At 47.6% G+C, this 22,704-nt stretch overlaps 1 protein-coding gene across 4 annotated transcripts in view; it reads right to left on the reverse strand.

Moving 5' to 3' along the window:
* The window catches only part of TAF1 (TATA-box binding protein associated factor 1), a 441,469-nt gene that overhangs the window by 197,067 nt on the left and 221,698 nt on the right, over positions 1 to 22,704 (reverse strand). For all 4 annotated transcript variants that reach the window (XM_029607221.1, XM_029607219.1, XM_029607220.1 and 1 more), the window contains exons 27-28: positions 18,716 to 18,824; positions 7,740 to 7,838 (exon numbers count right to left, since the gene is read on the reverse strand). In XM_029607221.1, coding sequence (XP_029463081.1) covers positions 7,740 to 7,838; positions 18,716 to 18,824 — 208 coding nt within the window. The remainder of the gene's footprint in view (positions 1 to 7,739; positions 7,839 to 18,715; positions 18,825 to 22,704) is intronic.

A 22,704-nucleotide genomic window follows, 5' to 3' on the forward strand; every position in this document is an offset into this window, starting at 1 on the left:
ATATTGAGAAGCTTCTCCCACTCATCCACATCAGCGGCCTACCTCTCCTCACACCCCTGAGGATCTCCCTCTTCTCCACCATTGCAACAGCATTCATCCGTACTAGTGGTGGCTCCAGGCTTCTCCTCTCTTCTTCAGTAGCGTGCTTACTGAGGCTCCTGCGCTCTGCAGCACTGTACTTCTTCAAATGCCGCCTTGGCAGCACCAAGCTGCAGACACCCTGGCTGCCTGGGGGGAGGGAGAGGCGGGGTTTGAAATGCCAAATCAGCTGTATTGGTGGGCGAATGCTGCCACTGTTGGGGGGGCCAGGACTCAAAATGCTGCTGGTGCTTTGGCCTATACTGGCTTCCAGCAGCTCTGGAGCTGCTCTTTAATTAGCCTAAAATTAGGGTGAAAATCGATTTAAACCAACTGTTATTTATTTATTTATTTATTTATTTAAAAACTTTTATATACCGGTATTAGTATGCATACATCATACCGGTTTACAATGTAACTTTAAAGGTAGAAATTACAATGAACAGGGAGGGCGAACAAGGAGGAGTATACAAAGAGCAGGAGGTGGAGGAATTAAAGCAATAAATAAAAACTGCAACGGACTATTTACAGGAATATACAAGGCGTAGGCAAGATACTTGCAGAAGTCGGTGTACTTAATCAGGGTAGGCTTGTCGGAAGAGCCATGTTTTAAGTTTTTTTTCTGAACTTGGCGTAACATGGCTCTAGCCTGAGAGTGGTAGGGAGGGTGTTCCATTGTTTAGGGCCTGCAATGGATAGTGCACGGTCCCTAGTAGAGGAGAGGTGGGCTTTTTTCAAAGGGGGAATGGAGAGGGTGCCTTTGTTGACAGTGCGAGTGGGTCGTTCAGTGCGTATAGGACGAAAGGGTTCATCCAACCAATTGGAATTGTGCGAGTGGATGGACTTGTGCACTATGGTTAGAATTTTGAAGAGAATTCGGGATGCGATGGGGAGCCAGTGGAGTTCTTTGAGTATTGGGGTAATGTGATCAGCTTTCCTTGAGTTGGTGATGACCCTGGCGATGGCATTCTGGAGCATTTGTAAGGGCTTGGTGGTGGAGGAGGGTAGGCCAAGGAAGAGGGCATTACAGTAGTCCAGCTTTGAGGAAAGGGTGGCTTGGACGACGGTGCGGAAGTCATGATAGTGGAGGAGGGGTCTGAGTTTCTTCAGGATGTGAAGCTTGAAGAAACCTTCTTTGAGGATGGAGTTGATCTGTTTTTTGAGATTGAGTTGTTGATCTATGATAACCCCAAGGTCTCTTACTGTGGGTTGGGGTGTTATGACGTTGAAAGCTGGATCGTTGGAGATCGGTGGTTTGGGAGGGAGGTGAGGAGAGATAAGGAGCAGCTCTGTTTTGGAGGAGTTTAGAGCGAGGTGGATGTTGGTGAGGAAGTCATTGATGTTGGCAAGACATGTGTTCCAGAAGGCAAGGGCATCTGAGAGAGAGTTGTGAATGGGAATGACGATTTGAACGTCATCTGCATAGAGGTAGAATTTGAGGCCGAGGTCTGTGAGGAGCTGACATAGAGGTGTGAGATAAATGTTGAAAAGGGTGGAGGAGAGGGAGGAGCCTTGTGGGACACCTTGAGACAAGGGATAGAGTGTGGAGTTGGCGTTTCCTATCTTGACGGAGAACTTTCTGTTAGATAAGTAGGATTTAAACCATAGTAGGGCTAGGCCTGAGATGCCTATTTCGGATAGCCGGTTGATGAGGAGGTTATGGTTGATGGTATCAAAGGCAGCTGAGATGTCGAGTAGGGCGAGGAGGTAACAGTTGCCTCGGTCCATGCCTATGAGTAAGTGGTCCGTGAGGGAGAGCAGGAGGGTTTCTGTATTGAGGTATTTACGGAAGCCGTATTGGGCTGGATGCAGAATGTTGTTGCTTTCTAGATATTCTGTAAGTTGGATGTTTACAATCTTTTCCATAATTTTGGATAGGAAGGGCAGGTTAGAGATAGGGCGGAAGTTAGCGGGGTCTTTAGGGTCTAGTGTTGGTTTTTTTAGGAGGGGCTTGACAATAGCTTGTTTAAGAGCATCTGGGACAGAGCCTGAAGAGAGGGAGGAGTTTATGATGTCTGCGATGGGTTTGGATATAGTGTTCGGGATGGAGAGGAGGGATTTTGTGGGAATGGTGTCTGAAGGGTGGGAAGCTGGTTTAAGTTTTCTGAGAATAGATTCCACTTCTTTAGCGGAAGTCACGTCAAGGGTTTGGAGGGTGGGTGAAGTGGGGGAAGGTTGGAGGGAGGGGGAAGGGGAGGTGGATGGAGAAGGGTGTTGAAATCTGCGGAGGATGTTGGTGATTTTTGTGAGGAAATACTGGGCGATTTCTTCGCTCTTAGTGGAGGCATCATTCTCAGGGATAGTGGGCTGAGAGGATTTGGTGAGGTTGGCAACATAATTGAAAAGGGCTTTCGGGTTGTACATGTATTGGTGGATCTTAGCTGAAAAGTAGTCTCTTTTTGTTTTGAGGGTGGTTATTCTATATTGGTGAAGGGTAGTTTTGAAACTTGAGGCGAGTTGGGGTGAGGGGGCTTTACGCCAGTTTCTCTCACGCTGCCTGAGGGTATTCTTTAGGGATCTTAGTTCAGTCGTGTACCAGGGTTGATGATTTTTTGTGGGTTGGGTAATGTTACGTCTGGAGATGGGGCATAGTTTGTCAGCAATTTCAAGAGTCATGCTGAGCCAGGATTTGATGGCAGTCTCTGGACTGGAGCAGTCAAGGCTAGTGGATGTGTTGGAAATGGCAAGAGCCAGTTCATCTCCAGAGCAGGGTTTCCTGAAGGTGAAGGTGGTGTTGTTTGAGGGAGTGGGGGTAGTAGGGAAGTTAAGGGGGAGGAGGGCTTTTATGAGGAAGTGGTCTGACCAAGGTACAGGGGAGCAGGTGGGGGGGTGGGATGGTAGGAAGCAGTGGTTGATGAATATAAGGTCAAGGGAGTGACCAGCTTGGTATTTTGGAAAAATCTGGGAATTTATGGGTGAAAATTGGTTTAAACTGAAAATGAAGGACCCTAGATAAGTAAAACATTAAATACTTGCATACAAATGGGAAAAAAGGACAATGTCTGGACAGCTATGCACACTAATGCTCATAACATGGGAAATAAAGTCCCGGATCTAGAGGCAGTCATGGAAGAAGCTGATTTAAATGAAGTGGCTGTCAGGAAGAAGTGATGACACCGACATAGATGGCGGCCTAAGCGATTTGCTCCCCCCAGCATCCCACTTAATCTGAGTTATCTGATCTTCAGAGAGCCTCCCTGATATCATGATCACTCCTAACAACTGTTTGACGGCATAATGTCCTTGAAAAAGATTGATCAATTTAAGACAATTCTCTCCTGGGCCTAAATAACTTATTGGCTGAGACAGGCCAAGATGACGATACACAGTCTCAGGCCATGATAATGGAAAGCCCCAATATCATTATACCTCTCTCTAACCCACTCCCACCGGAGGCTCTACCCCATATTGATTTTACTTCCTTGTTTCAGGAGCTAAACAAAAATATTGCATTAGTGAAAACAGACATACTGGAAATGGTGGTTGAGCTGTGCAAAGACCTCTCTGTCTTCAGTCGCAGCGAGGAGGAGGTAGAAAATTATATAGAGGAATTGACCACAGCCGTTTCACTGTTGCAACAAAAATCTCTGAATTGGAAACTGTGAATACTTAAATAGCCGATAAACTTGAGGATCTGGAAAACAGGTCCCGGAAATGTAATCTCCGTTTTCGAGGGGTTTAAGACACTGAAGAGAACAGGATGCAGTAGCAATTGTGCAAGAAATTTGCCAAGCTTTGCTTTCATCTGCTGAGAGGGAACATAGCGTGCATATTGAAAGAGCTCAAAGCATGCCCCGTCTCCCAGTTTTGCAATGTCCTCTTGCGATTTCTCACAATCCTCTTGTGATTTGACAACTTTGAATAATTTTGTTCACCGGCAAATTTGATCACCTCATTTGTTGTTCCCCTTTCCAGGTCATTTATAAACATATTAAAAAGCATCGGATCTAGAACAAATCCCTGGGCACACCACTATTCACTTTATTCCATTGGAAAAATTTACCATTTAGCTCTACGCTCTGCTTTCTATCTTTTAACCAGTTGGCAATCCACAATAGCACGCTGCCAACTATCCCATAATCTTCTAATTTCCTAAGAGGTCTCTCTCATGAGGGACTTTGTCAAATGCTTTCTGGAAATCCAGATACACTATATCAACTGGCTCACCTTTATCCACATGTTTATTTAAGCCTTCAAAAAAATGTAGCAAATTTGTGAGGCGAGACTTCCCTTGACTAAATCCATGTTGGCTTTGTCACATTAAACTATGCTTATCTATATGTTCAGCAATTTTGTTCTTTATGATAATTTTTACCATTTTGCCTGGCACAGATGACAGACTCACTGGTCTGTAATTTCCTGGATCACCATTTGATCCCTTTTTAAAAACTGGCGTTACATTGGCAACCTTCCAGTCTTCAGGTACCATAGATTATGTTATTGATAGTTTTCATGCCTGATTCTGCTGTGATCTAGGCAACATCTGCCCACCGTCATAGCAATTGGCAGAGTCATGATCAGGTCCCAGGCACTATTAGCAGATGTCGTGGCCATCAATGATGGATATCTTATAGCCACAGACACAATCCTTGAAGCCACTGGGTGTGGCCTTCTTGGAATCTGTCATCTTGACACTTTTTTTCATTTTTTTTCTTTTTGTAGCACTGAAAAGTGTTGTTGAGGGGTGCGCCAGGGAGGCAAAGCAAAAAGCAAATGATAAACTGTTAAAAGCAGAAAAGACTCAGGGAGAGGGTACACATCCATGTGGAAGCGTGGACAAAGAATGACTGAGGGGTTCATGAGGCAGCATGCATGCAGGAACTCTAGTGCATGCTCAATAGTAAACTTTACTAAGCTAGACAGATAGGTCTCCTCGGTGCTGTCAAATGAAGTCACTCCACATGTCATGGCTAATTCAGCCCTGCTTGCCAAGGAGAAACATTATGTAAATTGCAATTAACAATAGCAATTGTTAAAAAGCTTGTTTAATGCTTGTCACCTATTATCAAATGTGTTTGACAATGCATTATATGATGCCCAAAATGAAGACAGCTTTTTCTAAATTTTCTTAATTAGAATAAACCTAAATCTTTTGTTTGACACACCTAGAAGACATACCTTCTTTTATTATTATAATCCTTGCTACGTTAGGGTATAGATACAGATTCAGATTAAGGAAAACTTAGTGGCACGGCCATTTGTACATGTATTGCCAAAGTAAAAGAGTGATTAAAAAATAAAAGACATGTCTGTTTAAGACTTGGGGAAGGCGTTTGACAAAGTTCCTCATGAGAGGCTTCTAGGAAAAGTAAAAAGTCATGGGATAGGTTGCGATGTCCTTTCGTGGATTACAAACTGGCTAAAAGACAGGAAACAGAGAGTAGGATTAAATGGGCAATTTTCTCAGTGGAAGGGAGTGGACAGTGGAGAGCCTCAGGGATCTGTATTGGACCTGTACTTTTCAATATATTTATAAATGATCTGGAAAGAACATAAGAACATAAGAAATTGCCATGCTGGGTCAGACCAAGGGCCCATCAAGCCCAGCATCCTGTTTCCAACAGAGGCCAAACCAGGCCACAAGAACCTGGCAATTACCCAAACACTAAGAAGAACCCATGCTACTGATGCAATTAATAGCAGTGGCTATTCCCTAAGTATAATTGATTAATAGCCATTAATGGACTTCTCCTCCAAGAACTTATCCAAACCTTTTTTGAACCCAGCTACACTAACTGCACTAACCACCAAGAGGTAATCAAATTTGCAGATACAAAATTGTTCAGAGTAGTTAAATCACAAGCAGATTGTGATAAACTGCAGGAAGACCTTGTGAGACTGGAAAATTGGGCATCCAAATGGCAGATTAAATTTAATGTGGATAAGTGCAAGGTGATGCATATAGGGAAAAATAACCCATGCTATAGTTACACAATGTTAAATTCCATATTAGGAGCTATCACCCAAGAAAGAGATCTAGGTGTCATAGTGGATAACACATTGAAATTGTCGGTTCAGTGTGCTGCGGCAGTCAAAAAAGCAAACAGAATTTTGGGAAATTATTAGAAAGGGAATGGTGAATAAAACGGAAAATGTCATAATGCCTCTGTATCGCTCCATGGTGAGACCGCACCTTGAATACTGTGTACAATTCTGGTCGCCGCATCTCAAAAAAGATATAGTTGCAATGGAGAAGGTACAGAGAAGGGTGAATAAAATGATAAAGGGGATGGAACAGCTCCCCTATTAGGAAAGACTAAAGAGGTTAGGACTTTTCAGCTTGGAGAAGAGACGGCTGAGGGGGGATATGATAGAGGTGTTTAAAATCATGAGAGGTCTAGAACGGGTAAATGTGAAACGGTATTTACCGTTTCGGATAATAGAAAGACTAGGGGGCACTTCATAAAGTTAGCATGTGGCACATTTAAAACTAATCGGAGAAAGTTCTTTTTTACTCAACGCACAATTAAACTCTGGAATTTGTTGCCAGAGGATGTGGTTAGTACAGTTAGTATAGCTGTGTTTAAAAAAGGATTGGATAAGTTCTTGGAGGAGAAGTCCATTACTGCTATTAATTGAGTTGACTTAGAAAATAGCCACTGCTATTACTAGCAACAGTAACATGGAACAGACTTAGTTTTTGGGTACTTGCCAGGTTCTTATGGCCTGGATTGGCCACTGTTGGAAACAGCATGCTGGGCTTGATGGACCCTTGGTCTGACCCAGTATGGCATGTTCTTATGAACTCTAGATGTGGCAATCAAATGACTGAGACAAAACCCTCAGTTACAAAATATTTTTCTCATGAACTAGGAACATGGAACTAGTGCAGCAGACCTTTCTGATAATTACTCTATAAGGAGCCTGCACCATTAAACACTGTCACTTATTGAGGACAATTTATAAAGCCATTTACCCAGAAATACTGTCTTAAGAACATAAGATATATGCCATACTGAGTCAGACCAAGGGTCCATCAAACCCAGTATCCTGTTTCCAACGGTGGCCAATCCAATTCACAAGTACCTGGCAAGTACCCAAACATTAGATAAATCACAAACTACTATTGCTTATTAATTACCATAATAGCAGTTTATGGATTTTTCCTCTAGGAATTTATCCAAACCTTTTTTAAACCCAGTAATACTAATTTCTCTAACCATATCCTCTGGTAATGAATTCCAGAGCTTAACTATGCACTGGTCTTATCTCAGTCACTCAGCTAAATCTACATGCAGGCTTCGTAGAGCACATACTTTTATCCAGGCAGAAGGAGGTATTCCTGAGGGGAGAAAGACTGCATTGTTAGGGAAAACATCGCACATAAATTTGATTTTTAAAACTATGCAGTGTTTTGCATGAAAATTTTGTTTGCACAAAAAGCAAGTGCAAAGTCCATAAGTATGCTTGACCCATAGGCCTTCTAGATAATTTTCAAAGGACAATCACATGAAAATAAGATACAAAGTCTGCAGGTAAAAAGTACTGGTAGCCTTTGCAGCTATACAGGCTGTTTGAAAATGGCTTCCAAATGGTTAGCAGTCAGTGTTAAACTTCCATTTCTTCTTGCTGAAAAATGGACTGCTTACACTGAATCTTCTGGAGCAAAAAGGAGTAAATCAAGTCATGTTCCCAAGAAAGAATGCATGCACAATTCTTACATTGGGATGGTCCCTCATGTCATTGATAATGGACTCCAAAATGGAGGAGAGTGTGACCATTGGATCTGTTCTTCGGCGGTGGATGGACTTGTGAGGTCTCTAGAAGTAATGAGCAATAAGCAAAATATTAGGAGACACCTAAATAGCTGCACAAAATTCTAATCTTAGTGACAGCTAACACAATAACATAATTATCAGCAGATTAAGAACTTTTGGCTCACCCCAGATGATGATATGTCCTTACCCACAGTTTCATTGAGACCTTACCCAATCTCATGTCATCTCCCTCACTTATCTCTGCATCTTTCCCAAGCGTATTTGAATTCTGTCACCATTTTGGTTGCTCTCACCTCTGCTACTTAATGATTAGAAGTATGTACTATTCTCACAGTAATAGAGTATTTCCTAACATTTCATCTGAGTTTTCCTCTTTCCAACTTTATATTACAAACCACTGTCCTTAAGTTTCTTTTTCTCTGAAAAATACTAATCTCTTGCATTTTATGCAAGTGTCATAAATATGAATCTTTCTATATATATCCCCCTTTCCACCATGACTGTTTTAGGTTTTTGCTGCCTCACCACATTCCTAGGAAGATTGAACGTGGCCCAGGGCAGAAGCCCACAGTAGCATCTCAATAGCCTTGCCCATGTGTCACAGTCTGTACTGCACCATGAAACATGTAGTGACAGAAGGTAGGCTAATGCCATTAGGAACCTCCCATTCCAGTAAAAAAAACAAACAACTGTTTCCCTTAATGGGACACATAAGGGTACAATGGGTAGATCAGTGGTTCTCAACCTTTTATCTGTCTGGGCACACCTGACAGATGGTTCTCACATGCATGACACACTGACACATGACAGTCATGGCGCAAAATGTAAACATATACTCTGCATCCACAGAAACCCAGAGCCCCCAACAATGGGTGCAGAGCAGAAGTAGGGCAATGCCCATACAACTCACCATACAAAAAAGATACTTCTGGTGTCATCTTAGTAACAGCAACACTACCAGGCGCAATAGCCCTTATGAAAAGACAGCAATTTACCACCAATACATGTCCTATTCAGAAAACACAACAAATAAGTGATACAAATGCCTACATGCTAGTAAAACATCTCACCTTGGTCACATACACAGAAGTAACCTTCACCAAGAACAGAAAGACCTCAAATTACAAATATGGAGACAGAAACTGGAATGGAAACCTAAAAAAGGCACTCTGCATGCAGTGCAAACCTGGAGAAATGGAAACAAATATAGCACCTAACAGACTCCCAGAATCAACAATAATGCACACCAGCTAATCCACACAAAGTTACACCTGTATTATGGAACACACTCAAACAGTAACAACCCAGCCTATGAAAAGGCAACACTACAAATATTTAACCAGGCCCTGAACCCAATACACCTCCTATTAGGTAAACAGAACAAGCCGAACTGTTATAGAAACTACAAGCTTGCAGAATACCTCACTTCAGTCACATATGCAGAATAGACAAATACAGAATAAAGTGATCATAAAGTTAATGTTTTGGTTTTCCATTGTTACACTGCATACAGAGTATGGCTTCTTACTGTTTCCAGTTCAGATTTGGTCTGCACATTTCTACTTATTCCTCAAGTAATATAAAATAGTAACTGTAAAAAATACTAATATACAAGATAAATGTTTCAAAATAGCTGATGAATAGAATAATATCCAACAATTAAAAACTCATAAAAATTATTAAAAATTCTCCAAACACCAATAAAATATTTCAAACAGCAGACACATCACATAATAGCCAATAATTAAAATGGCAGTCAATCAAGAAAAATAAACTTAAAAGGCTACCACCCTTCTCCAGCAACTTTCCTACTCCTTTCCCTTGCAGGCCAGTTGAGCACACCAACAGCAGCAGTAGCTTCTGAAGCTCTGTCCTCACAGTCCTCTTCCTTAGGGCCCAAGACCTCTCTCTCTCTCTCTCTCTCACACACGAACCCATACCAGTCATGCCAACATAACCAGTTTTTGTCTCTCACACACCAGTCACCAACCTCCCTACCAGTCTCTCTCACACATAGTCACCTCTCTGACCAGTCTCTCTCTCACATACACCAATCACCTCCTTGACCAGTCTCTCTCTGAGGACAAGCAGGATGGCAGTTCTCACACATGAGTGATTCCCAAGCTACAGGCTGCCCAAAACAGGACATAGCAAGGAAATCCCACAGTGGTGAAGGTACTACCTTTCTCCCTTTTGTTTGAGGCAGCCAACCTATAATGGGTCCTAGGAAGGAAGAGAATTGGGTTCTACACTTCAAAGAGATCCATAGAGCAGACAGAGAGACAAAATCCTTATGCGCAGCAGAAGCACCTAAGGCAAAGGTGTGATGTGAACTCAGGGCAAGAAGCACACTTCGCCTCATAAAAAGTAAAGCAGTCAGAGTCTTTGACAGCCAGCTCTGACAAGCACCAGTAGGGCTAGATCTTCCTGGGTATAGGAAAGAGTGCAAATTACCAACCAAGAGAAAAAGCTCTTGGACAAAGACTGCAGTTTCCCTTCAGTGTCACAAGACAACCAAAATCCAATCTGGGGCTAGAGAGCCCTCCAGAAAGAAAACTGCAGTTTTCCATCATCTAAAGAGGAAAGACAGAAAACATTCACATAATTACACCTGATGTCTGGCTGAAAAGATCTTCGAACATAGAACGCAAGCAGATGCTTGGAAGAGAAAGCAGCAAAAAGCAAGAGGGACTGCGGCAGACCCCACCTGCTGAACAATTACCAGAAAAGATCGTAACCCCCCCGGTTAGATGGTGTGGAACCAAGAGTGCCTAGGAATGGAAGGGTTACCCCTCCAATGGGATTACCATTATAAGGCCTTGAGCACGGATGGTGAGCTGCGACTGAAGCTCACCCATTGAAAGGAATATCCTCCCACCTGGCAGGATAAGCCCAGGTGAAAAGGAAAGCACCTTGGCTAACTAAGTGAAGCACGAAAAGCCAAAGGCAGTACTAGCTAGAAGTTGACCAAAAACAGGGAAAGGATGGTGTATCTTTCCTTGAAGTTATACAATAAGATGTTCCAATTCATACCACAGCTTTTCCCATGACATTCCGACTGGAAGTCAAAAATTCAAAGCAGCAGACAATGGGGATGCAGGAAAAAGAAGCCGCTAGGCTGTAGAAATCAATGTTGGGCAACACCCCAACAATACTATCCCCCTACTATCTCAGCAGGGAGTTGCCATGGAGGGTGACCTCTCAGTAGACAGGAACATAAGAACAAAAGACTTGCAATACTGGGTTAGACCAGTGGTCCATCAAGCCCAGTATCCTCTTTCCAACAGTGGCCAGGACACAAGTACCTGGCAGGATCCCAAGGGGGTAGATATATTCCAAGCTGCTTATCTCAAGAATAAGCAGTGGATATTTGCAATGCCACCTTAATAATGATTTATGAATCTTTCCTCCAGGAACTTGTCCAAACCGTTTTTAAACACAACTATACTAATAGCTTTAACCACATCCTCTGGCAACAAATTCCAGAGCTTAATTATGCATTGAGCAAAAAATATTTTCTCTTATCAGTTTTAAATTTATTACCTAATAACTTCATTGTTTGTCTCCTAATCTTTGTATGCTTTCAAAGAGTAAACAACTGAATAACAAACTGAGAGCAAACCACTGGAGGAAGAAGTCTGGAACCTCTCTACTATGACACAAAAGATAGGCTCAATGCGAGAGCCAGCTCCTATAGAAACAAGGTTCTTCACCGACCTGGAAACCCTGAGGGTACCAGATCAGGTTCATTCTGATCAGCAGTACAGAATGATTACCAAACTGACTTAGGTATCTAAATCCTATTACCAAGGCAACTTGTACTTTTCACCTAAGAACCTCACAGCATATGAAGTGGAACAACGTCTGCATGGACAAGGACCACCTTGTCAGTCTACGAATGCACCTACTGACAGGGTTACACTTGAAAGAGGAAATGACAACCCTTAGTGACTGCAATAAGGGTGCGGGACCTCTTTTGCGAGATCCTCTATCTCCTAATGCATGCAGCCATGTGAGTTGTGTGAAGGTACATAAGCCATTCGGGATGCAGAGGGGTTAGAACCCTCTTCCTAGAGGTAGAGTAACATCCAAATACGCCACAGAGTGTAACAGTGGTCAAAAAGTGAAAACATGCACATTTTGCCCAGTACGTATCAGAAGAGGGACTCCCTTCATGTGGGAGAAAACCTCATCCTTTGCTGGGGAGCGAATTTCCCAAAAAAGGGAATCCTCAATACTGTGAGGGAGTCCATGTATGGATGAGCTCCCCATCCACCACGAGGCAGTAATGCCACAGAGGAGTCTAGTGCTCCTGCCCAGCAGGCTCTTGAATCCAACAAGGAACAGAAAGCGGCTGCCAATGAGAAGCAAAGCCCACCTGGAGAATGGGGAGTAAGAACAACCCCTTCCTGGAGTGGAAAACAAAGAGTCTGAGAGGGAACCAACTAAGATTGCCCCTGGAAAGTCAATAGCCATATCACCCTTTCCCAAAGAGGAGGCGTAGCGCAACATGAACCGGGTCGCCCCAGTCCCAAAAACCCCCTACTCTCCGTACATAAGTAGGCACAGTTATCAACCCATGAGGTTCTTTGGATGACATAACCAGTTGCTAGTGGCTACCTAGTTGGACCGTAAGGCCACAATGGCAACCAAGCATTGGGACACCAGTGAAACAGTTCAATCAATCCCCGCTGCCTTTCCCCCTCCAACTCCCCAGCTCTTCAGCTCCCCTAAGGGAACCTGCAAGGACTTGTACTGACTCATGAGAATCGGGGCTCCATCCCAAGTAATGAACCTTCCAGGGAATATGTCTTGTAGCTTCCCCAACAAGGGGATCTCAAGCATAAGCCAAAATGGGAAGGGGCCCATAAAGGCCTACCCCTTCCTCATGGGGGAAAGAAGCCCAAAGATACCATACTCCGGTATCCACCCCAAAAGCAGAGTGACTAGGAGCGCGTTCTCTGCAAAGACAAACCAGTGCACCAGCGACTGAGGTGCAAAAACATGTGATGTCTTCCAAGAGGAAACACACCAGCAGGCACTGAATAAAGGTTTTGCACCTGCACCTAATCTGTGCCTTGCAACTGCAGGGCCTTGCACCCATGCAGCAGCACCCCATCATGCCAATGGTGGTGTGTACGAGTCCTACATTGCAGAGGACTTGGGCATAGCTCCATGCCATGGCCTGGACCAGCCACAAAACTGCTGGTATTGGCAGCTGCACACTGCGAAAGAGCAAACCGTCGAAAAGTGTATGATGGTGCCCCTTCTCACTGGTGCCAAATAGCACCTCATGGTGTCAGACACATGACAGCGTGCACCACCACAGGACTGGCAACAACGGTATCCATGGCGCCGCCACCATCCGCAGTACCTAGGTTTTCACGGTGCCGACAGTATTGGCGGGATCTGGCAGTGCCCATGGTGCTCGGTGTAGACAACTCCTGCCGGTGTCAACCATGCTTGCAGCGCTCCACTGTCTTGATGACACCCTATGCAGTCAGCAGCATGCACAGTGCTTGATGAGGTCAATGGTACCTCTGGGCCCAGATACTGCTCTTCGACGATGTCGCAATCGATGGTGTATGATGGTGCCCTCGGCAATCCACCGCAATCATGGTATGCATGTTGTCAATAGCGCCCACAGCAACAACGGTGCTCGGTGGCATCACTCTTGGTAGTATTCGATGGTGCCCGCATCCAGGGCATCAACAGCGCCAACAGCGACAGAAAGTGTCAACGGCACCCACAGTGCTAAACAGTACGCACAGCAAAAACTCTGCTTTCTCTGAGGACAAGCAGAATGGTAGTCCTCAAGCATGGGTGAATCCCTAGTTACAGGCTGCTACCCAAAATAAAAGGGGACCAACAGACAACCAAACCAGGTGCCAATGGCCACAACAACAATGTGCTGTTGGTAACAGAGGAGGAGACAGCCTGAACTCATCAGGCCCTAGGTAGGAGGGAGTTGGTTTCTACACCTCAAACAGATTCCGAAGGACAGATTGGCCAAACCTACTGTCGCGTCAGCCATCCCTATCCAAGCAATAGTGAGATGTGAAAGAATGGAGAGAACTCTATGTTGCAGCCTTGTAGATCTTCTCCACAGGAAATGCTTGCAAGTGGGCCACCGATGCTGCCATGGCTCAGACAGAATAAGCCTTGACATGACTCCTAAGATGTAGTCCCACCTGGGCATAACAAAAGGAGATGCAATCTGCTAACCAATTCAGTAGTGTTTGTTTGGCAATGCCCAATGTATTCCTATAAAAAGAAACAAAAATTTGGGTGGACTGTCTAGGGCTTCTGTTCACTCCAGAGAGAAGGCTAAGGTTTGCTTGCAATCCAAACTGTGCAGGGACTGTTTGCCTTGGTGCAAATGGGGCCTGGAAAGAATGTTGGCAGGATGATGGACTGGTTAAGATGGAAGTCTTTCACATCATTAGGCAGGAACCTAGAGTGCATATGCAAGACCACTCTGTCATGATAAAACTTAGTGTAAGATGTATAAATCACTAAGGTCTGGAGCTTGCTGATAATGTGCGCTGAGGTGATCACCTCCAAAAATATAACCTTCCAGGTCAGGTACTTCAAGTCACAGGTGAGCAAACCTTCAAAAGCAGCTTTCATCAGCTGAGCTAACAGTATGTTGAAGTCCCAAGACACAGCAGAAGGTAATCAAGCAGATTTTGTGTGGGGCAGGAGAACCGATCTAGGGCCTTGTGCTCACACCAAATGGAAAATCTCCTCCACTTTGGACCATAGGACTTTCTAATGAAAGGCTTTCTAGAAGCCACCAGGACCCGAGACACATCCTCTGAGAGATCAAGTGGTTGAAGAATTAACCTCTCAACATTCAGGCTGAGAGCGACAGGGTCTGGAGATTGGGATATCGCAACCTCCCTCAATCTTGCGTGATGAAATCTGGGGAAGTCCCTAGACTGATCGGGCTCCGGATGGACAACTCCCATAGGAATGGAAACCAGACATGTCTTGGCCAGTAAAGGGCTATGAAGATCATGGTCCCTTTGTCCTCACAAAGCTTCACGAGAGTATTTGCCACTAAGGAAATTGGAGGATATTCATACAGAAGACCCTTGCCCTAATGTTGGGCAAGGGCATCCGAGGTTGGTTTACCATCTGATCTGTACAAGGAGCAGAACTGAGGCACCTTTCTGATGCAGGGGGACACAAAGAGATCCATTTTTGGGCTTCCCCAGAGGTTCACAACTTTCTGGTCCAGAGACCACTCGTGGAGTCTGAAGGCACAACTCAGTCTGTCCGCTAATATGTTCTCCGTCTCGGCTAGGTACATGGCCCTGAGCACCATCCTGTGGGAGAGGGCCCATGACCAGATCTGAACTGATTCCTGACACAGGAGGTACGAGCCCATACTGATTCCTGACACAGGAGGTACGAGCCCATACCTCCCTGTTTTTTGACATATCGCATTACCACCTGGTTGTTGGTTTGGATCAGGATAACTTTGTTGGATAGCCAATCTCTGAAAGTCCATAGCACATACTTGATCGTCCGGAGCTCTAAGAAATTGATTTGGCAACAGATTTTCTGGACAGATCAGAGATCCTCGGTGCTGAGCCCATCTACATGATCTCCTTATCCCAGGGTGGATGCATCCGTGGTTAGGACAATTTGGGTAGGAGGACTTCAGAATGAGATCCTCCGTTCCAGATCTGATAGTACCTGCCACCAGGACAAAAATTCCCCAGAGGAGCGAGGTGACTCGTATGTGATCCTGGAGGTTCTGTGTAGCCTGGTGCCACTGTGACCTCAAGGTCCATTATGCCCTGCGAATGTGTAATCATGCCAAGGGAGTGACATGGAAGGTTGTGGCCATATTGTCCAACAACCTCAACATGTGCCATGCTGACACCTGTTGGCTCTACTGAATCTCTGCTGTGATGGTCATCAAAGTGATGGCCCTTTCACGGGGCAGGAAGGCCTTGGCCTGAGCCTGAGATGGAACTTCGAGTAGATGATAAAAAACCCTAGCGAATCCAACACCCGGATGGTCAAGCGCATGCACATGACGGCCCCTGCCTGACATGTGCTCTTGACCAGCCAATCATCCAGATAAGGGAAAGCATGCCTGTGGAGGTGCGCCACCACCGTGGCCAGTCATTTTGTGAAGACCCATGGGGCTGATGCTAGCCCGAATGGCAACACCTGATATTGGAAATGCTATTTTCCCACCATGAATTAGAAATACTTACAGTGACTTGGGAAGATCTTGATGTGCGTGTATGCATCTTTCAGATCAAGGGAACATAGTCAGGCCCCTTTTTGTATCAAGGGGATACAAACTGTGGATCCATCGCACTGGGTACAGGTAACTGGACTACGCTCCCTATGACCCAGTCAAAACCCCATTCCTGGAGTTGACTGAGGCGCTGGCTAGGCCTTGGGGGCTCTCTGCTGCCTGGGTCAGCCACAGGAGCCTTAATGCTGCGGACAGGAGCGAGGGGGTTGAGGATAGTACTTCCACTGGTGAAAGACTTCCTTTGCCTCGATCTCGCCCAACTCCTAGTCGAAATGGACAGGTCCAGAGTGCTGGCAGAGAGTTGTTGGAGGGTTTTATGGTAGTCCTGGAACTGGGCCACTGCATCCACGTACACAGCATGTCAGCGAGTCTTTCCTGTATCTATGGTTGGAGAAGATCTGAGGCCCGCAGCCATGCCATTCTGTGGGTGTTGATGCCCACTGCAGAGATTCTCGATGCCATCTTTAAAACACTGTAGGTCACTCGGACCTCATGTTTCCCATACTCCAGGCCCTTTGTGCACCTGTGACATAAGCAAGTCCTGCTACTGGTCAGACAGTTGCTCAGCTTCCAGATGTCCCATGAGTACTGGCTCATATAGAACTAGTAGGAAGCTATGTGGGCAATAAGTATGGTGCTGTGGAAAACCTCTCTCCCAAGAGTGTCCATCGCTCTGTGATTCTTCCCCGGGGGTGCTGAGGTACAGGTTTGAGACCTCTTGACTCTCTTGAGAGTGGATTCAACCATCAATGATGGTGGGGAAACTGTCTCTTATCGAATCCAGGACCTTCTGGATGAGGTAAACCCCATTAGCCTTATTCATGGGAGACACTGTGAGGGGGTGTTCCCATATCCTCAGCAGCAACTCCCTAAGGATATTGTGTACAGGGACCACCACGATCTCCTTAGGAGGCTCCACAAACTGGAGGATTTCAAGTATTTTGTGCCTGGCATCCTCCTCTGTCAGTAAGTGAAATGGGATGGCTTCTGCCATCACCTTCACAAATCCTGTGAAGGTTAAGTCCTCAAGTGGAGACTTTCTTCGCTCTTCTGGAGGAGAAGGTTCTGAGGGGAGATTCACAGAGCTATCGGAGGAGGACTCTGTGGTGTCATCCTCCCAGAGGTCATAGGGGCCCTCATCCTCACCGAAACAGACAGGGTATGGGGTCCTAGGTGCTCGACCTTCGTCCAGAAGTGCAGGCACCAGCACAGTTGCATGAGGGCTGCAGGCTTCGGCGGCTCAGCCGGCCTAGGTGAAGCTTCCTCCTCCCAGAAATGAGCAATGATCATGTATTGGCAGGAGGAGGCTGCAGTGCCCCAATGGGCACCACCGCTAGCCAGTTCGGTAATGCACCAATAAGCGCTTAGAGCTTCTCTAACAGAGGCTCTTAGATGGATGGTGCTGGCTCTGCTGCTGCCGGACCGATGCTCTGTATTGCCTGCTCGACCGCCAGTTCAACTCACCGTTCAATCCCTTTCTCATACATTGCTGATATCACACCTACTGGGAGGAAGGACTGGTGGCCTGTTCTTCTTCAGAACTGAGAGGAGGCTCAGTGACTAGCATCAAGACCAGTGAAGACCATCACGGACCTCTGGCACCAAAGGAGAACTGGCACGCCTCGCTTCGGGGGCAACACAGCATTAGCTGGCGCATCCACATGCCCAGCACTGTGCTTTGATGGGGACCAATGCCGATGCTTCTTCGGCTTCCCTCAATGCTTAGCACAGTCGTTCCCCAGTGCAGAGGCCGATGATGAGGAACCTGATGGTGGCCGGTCTCCAGTGCTCCTAGCAGCTAATGGCACCGCCGGTCCCGCAGATGTCAATGTCTCGGTGTCCATCGGTGCAGCTCCATTGTCCTTCAATGCCGATGCTACAGATGCCGATGGCTTGGTTTTCTCTGGCCAAAGAGTTGTTCCATCTTATCGAGCCTAAGATGATGCCCTTCAGGGTCATCTTGGTGCACTTGTGGCAATCCCCGGACGTCATGTAATGCCCCAGGCAGAAGATACATTTATTATGGGGGTCTGTGAAAGACGTGGTCTGAGGGCACAGAGGGCATCACCTGAAACCAGACATGGCCATGATGGGACAAAATAAATGGGAAGCAAGATCAAAATCGATGGCGGTAGGTATCGAAGGCCAGCAGGCACCGTTGCCATGGGGAATTGAATGCGAAAGGAAATTTATTGATAAACAACGAAAACCCTGACTGGGAACACTGTGGTGAGGACAGAGAGGGATCCAGCATCTAACTCAGGCGAAAAAAAAAAACCGCGAAAAAGCTAAAATGGAAGAATGTTTCAAAACAGGCCTAAAAGGCCGAAAATGAGCTCACCAACCATGATGCTGCAGCTCCGTGGAAAAAGAGAGACTTACAAGGGAAGCCCTTGTAGTATAGGGCATGCTGGGCATACCCAGTGTGGCAAGTCAAAGTTCTAGAAACATTAACATAAGTTTTCCGTGTCAGGGCTCCATCTGATGACGTCACCCATGTGTGAGGACTACTATCCTGCTTGCCCTCGGAGAAAATTATATACACCATGGTGGGGGCAGGGGAATACATTGCATCAGCAATGTATCCATATGGATGGAGCACTTTACTTTAAAATTTTCAAAACACAACAGAACTCACATTCAAATAATCACAGTGAACTGTAGTTCCAACTCGTCGTTTCTTCTTGGGAGGAAGCTGCTGTTTGGGGAATTTCAGGACCAATGATTTCCTTCGAACTTCATCGGCACTTTTGAAACAGAAAGAGAATTATTACAAACTTTATATTTTCATGATTTATTCTTAATCCTGCCTTCTACTTCAGGTTTTAAATGTATAATAAATTTAAAACTGAAACTAACATTTAGTTGTTTCCTGTACATACCAGGATCATTCCAGACGGTGGGTTATGTCCCCCGTCCAGCAGATGGAGTCAGAACAGACTTCGAGGGGGCGTTACCATAATAGCCAGTGCACCCTCTGCTGGAGTTCAGTATCTTTCTGACTCCAGCAGATGAGAGTTGGGGAACCAGCGGCTTCCCCAGGGTGGCAGGGGTTTTCAATTCTTTCGCTTCTTCTTTCTTCTCCTGTCACTTCATCTTGGATCAAGTTTTTAGTTTAAAAAAAAAAAAAAGCCCTTCAATTTTTGGGGAGGCGTGGCTATCGTAAGTCTGTTCTGCCTCCTCTTGCTGTTGTTCTCTTCTTCCCTGGCTGGGGTAAGTGAGGGGTTTCTGTTTGGTTTTCTTTTTGTAGGTTTTCTTTCTTGCAGCATTCTTCTTCCATCGCAGGTGCCCCGCGGAAGCCGGTGGGGCCGGCCTCTCCGTGAGAAAAGCGCTGTCCCGCGGTCCCAGGGTGATTTTTGCTCGGGCCCGCCGCCGCAGGGAGCCTCCTTTCGCGGCAAACAGGGACTTTGGGCGGGTTGCGTTGGCCTTTGGGCCCCCCTGCAGCACCTCTCCCCTCCGTCGGGGCCCCCCCCGAGGCCTTACTCGCTCGTCCCCGGCTGCTGCCATGCCGCGGCCGTCCCGTTGTGCGGCCTGCGGTGAGCCGGGGTCGAGAATTTCCAGGGAGGGAATTTGCTCCAGGTGTCTTCCCGGCGGGGAAGGCACCTCGCAGTCAGGCAGCGCCGGGCTTCCCTCTCCACGGCCAGGGCGGCGCGGGCCAGCCACATTGCCGCCAATGGCGGGAACGGCGGCCATATTGGATCTTCAGCACGATGCGCCCACGTTCCCAGAACAGGTGCCAGGGGACTTTCGGGAGGTTTCGCCCCCGAATCTATCCCCGGTGGGGGACTTGTCCGACCAGGGGGTTTCAGCTATTCCTGCCCAGGACCCCCTCCCAGCATGCCACGGTTTTCGCCGGAATTTATTCTCCTCATGCACAGTGCCTATTTACAGGGCCTGGAGGCCCCCGGGGGGGCTCCCCTCGGTTCCCCCCCCCCCAAGACCCCCAGGCTTTCCACCCCTCCGCCTGAAGCCCCCCCTGTCCGCCTAGGGTCTGGCTCGGGGGCAACGGGTCTGCCGATCCGGACAAGTGTTACTCTGGGGGGGGGGCTGGGATGCCGGCGCCCCTGGGGGAGGACCCCCTGGACCCACCGGACCCCACGCACCCGGACACGCAGGCTGAGGGGGACGACCCCCGTGCGCTAAGGATTTTCCAATGGGAGGAGATGGATGATCTCATCCCCCAGATACTTTTGGAGTTGGACCTTGATCCACCGCCGGACCCGCCAGCGCCAGTTGCTCCCGCCGTCTCCATGTCATCCAAAAAGGGGGATCCAGTCCTCGCTGCCCTTCGGCCTAGGGCGCGGGCCTTTCCCACTCATGATTCCTTTCTTCAGCTCCTCACCAGAGAGTGGGATGCTCCTGAAGCATCTCTTAAGGTCACTCGCACTATGGAAAAATTGTATCGCCTGCCGGAGGACTTCCTAGATCTTATCAAGGTCCCCAAGGTGGACTCGGCGGTGTCGGCGGTCACCAAGAGGACGACGATTCCTGTCACGGGTGCAACGGCCCTGAGGGATACCCAGGACCACAAGCTGGAAGTTTTTCTAAAGAGGGTCTTTGAGGTCTCCGCTCTGGGGATGCGGGCCGTCATGTGTAGCTCACTCGCTCAAAGGGCCAGTCTTCAAAGGGTCCAGCAACTCCTCACCTCGCAGGACCTACCGCCCGAGGAGACTGCCCAGGCGGACCGCCTGGAATCAGCCATAGCCTACGGGGCGGACGCTCTGTACGATCTCTTCCGGGTGCTGGCGCGGTCCATGGTTTCGGTGGTAGCGGCTCGGCGGCTACTGTGGCTGCGCAATTGGGCGGCGGATGCCTCCTCCAAGTCAAGCCTGGGCTTTCTGCCCTTCCGGGGCAAGTTTCTCTTTGGTGAAGATTTGGATCAAATTATCAAGTCCCTGGGAGAAAATGCAGTCCACAAACTACCCGAAGACAGGCAGCGGACTTCCCGGCCTTTTGCTTCTTCCAGAACCAGGGCCAGAGCACAGCGGCGCTACAGGTCTTATAGACAGCCGGGGCCTCAGCAAGGCCCATCCAGACCCCAGTCCTTGTCGCGGTCCTTTCGGGGGCGCAGGTCCACACGGGACGAGGTGGGGCAGGGAAACCCCACCCTGAAGCCTACTCAATGATGCCAGGGTCGCCCACTCCTCTACTCCCAGAATTGGGGGTCGGCTGGCGGACTTTTACGAGGAATGGGTGCGAATCTCCGCGGACCAGTGGGTCCTGGACACCGTAAGAAACGGCTACGCTTTGGAGTTTGTCCGCACTCCAAGAGACAGATTCCTCTTTTCTCCCTGCGGATCGGAGCTCAAGAGGGAGGCAGTACAGCAAACCCTGGACAGGTTGCTGACTATAGCAGCCATCTCTCCCGTCCCCTTCAGCAAGGTGGGCTCGGGCCACTATTCCATCTACTTCGTGGTGGCCAAAAAGGACGGTTCCTTCCGGCCGATTCTAGATCTGAAGGAGGTCAACAAATCCCTGCGGGTCAGCAGGTTCCGCATGGAGACGCTACGCTCGGTGATTGCGGCAGTACACAAGGGGGAGTTTCTTGCCTCCCTGGATTTGACGGAAGCCTATCTGCACATTCCAATACTTCCAGCTCACCGTCGATTTCTTCGCTTCAAGATCCTGGGTCAGCACTTCCAGTTCACGGCACTTCCCTTCGGCTTGGCAACTGCCCCTCGCACCTTCACCAAGATAATGGTGGTGGTAGTGGCAGCCCTCAGGAGAGAGGGCATTCTTGTACATCCATATTTGGACGACTGGCTGATTCGTGCGAAGACCTTCTCCCAAGGCCAAGCCTCGGTAGCCAGGGTAATACAGGTCCTCCACTCCCTGGGGTGGGTGGTGAACTTTTCCAAGAGCTCCCTCGTACCATCTCAACGCTTGGATTTCTTGGGGGCGAGCTTCGACTCTCGCCAGGGCAAGGTATTCTTGCGCCCAGACAAAGCTCAATCCTTGCGGGAACATGTACGTCGATTTTCTGTGTTGTCAGAACCCACCTCCTGGAATTACCTGCAACTGTTGGGCGTGATGGCCTCCACCATCGATATGGTACCCTGGGTATTTGCGCATCTTCGCCCTCTACAGGCGGCTCTTCTTTCCCGGTGGAAACCAGTCTCTCAGGATTATCAAGTGATTCTACCCCTCCCATCATCGGTCAGGAACAGCCTGGATTGGTGGCTGGAGCCGTCGCACCTGGCTCGCGGCGTCTCTCTCGAGGTCCCCAACTGGGTGGTGGTCACCACCGATGCCAGTCTCGTGGGATGAGGCGCAGTTTGCGATCGAAGCGCCACGCAAGGGACTTGGTCTCCAACGGAAGCAGCGTGGCCGATCAATCGTCTGGAAACCAGAGCGGTCCGCCTAGTGCTACATCGCTTCCTTCCGCTGGTGAATTCTCTCAGACAACGCCACCACCGTGGCATACATCAATCGACAAGGCGGGACGAGGAGCAAACATGTATCCCTCGAGTCAACGCCCCTGATGGCATGGGCGGAAGCTCATCTCGGCCGGATTGCGGCCTCCCATATCGCTGGGGTAGACAACATTCAGGCGGACTACCTGAGTCGTCAACAGCTAGACCCCGGAGAATGGTCTCTTTCCGACGAAGCGATGCACCTTCTGATCCA

Source organism: Rhinatrema bivittatum, chromosome 6 (genome assembly GCF_901001135.1).
Source record: "Rhinatrema bivittatum chromosome 6, aRhiBiv1.1, whole genome shotgun sequence".
NCBI lineage: Eukaryota > Metazoa > Chordata > Amphibia > Gymnophiona > Rhinatrematidae > Rhinatrema > Rhinatrema bivittatum.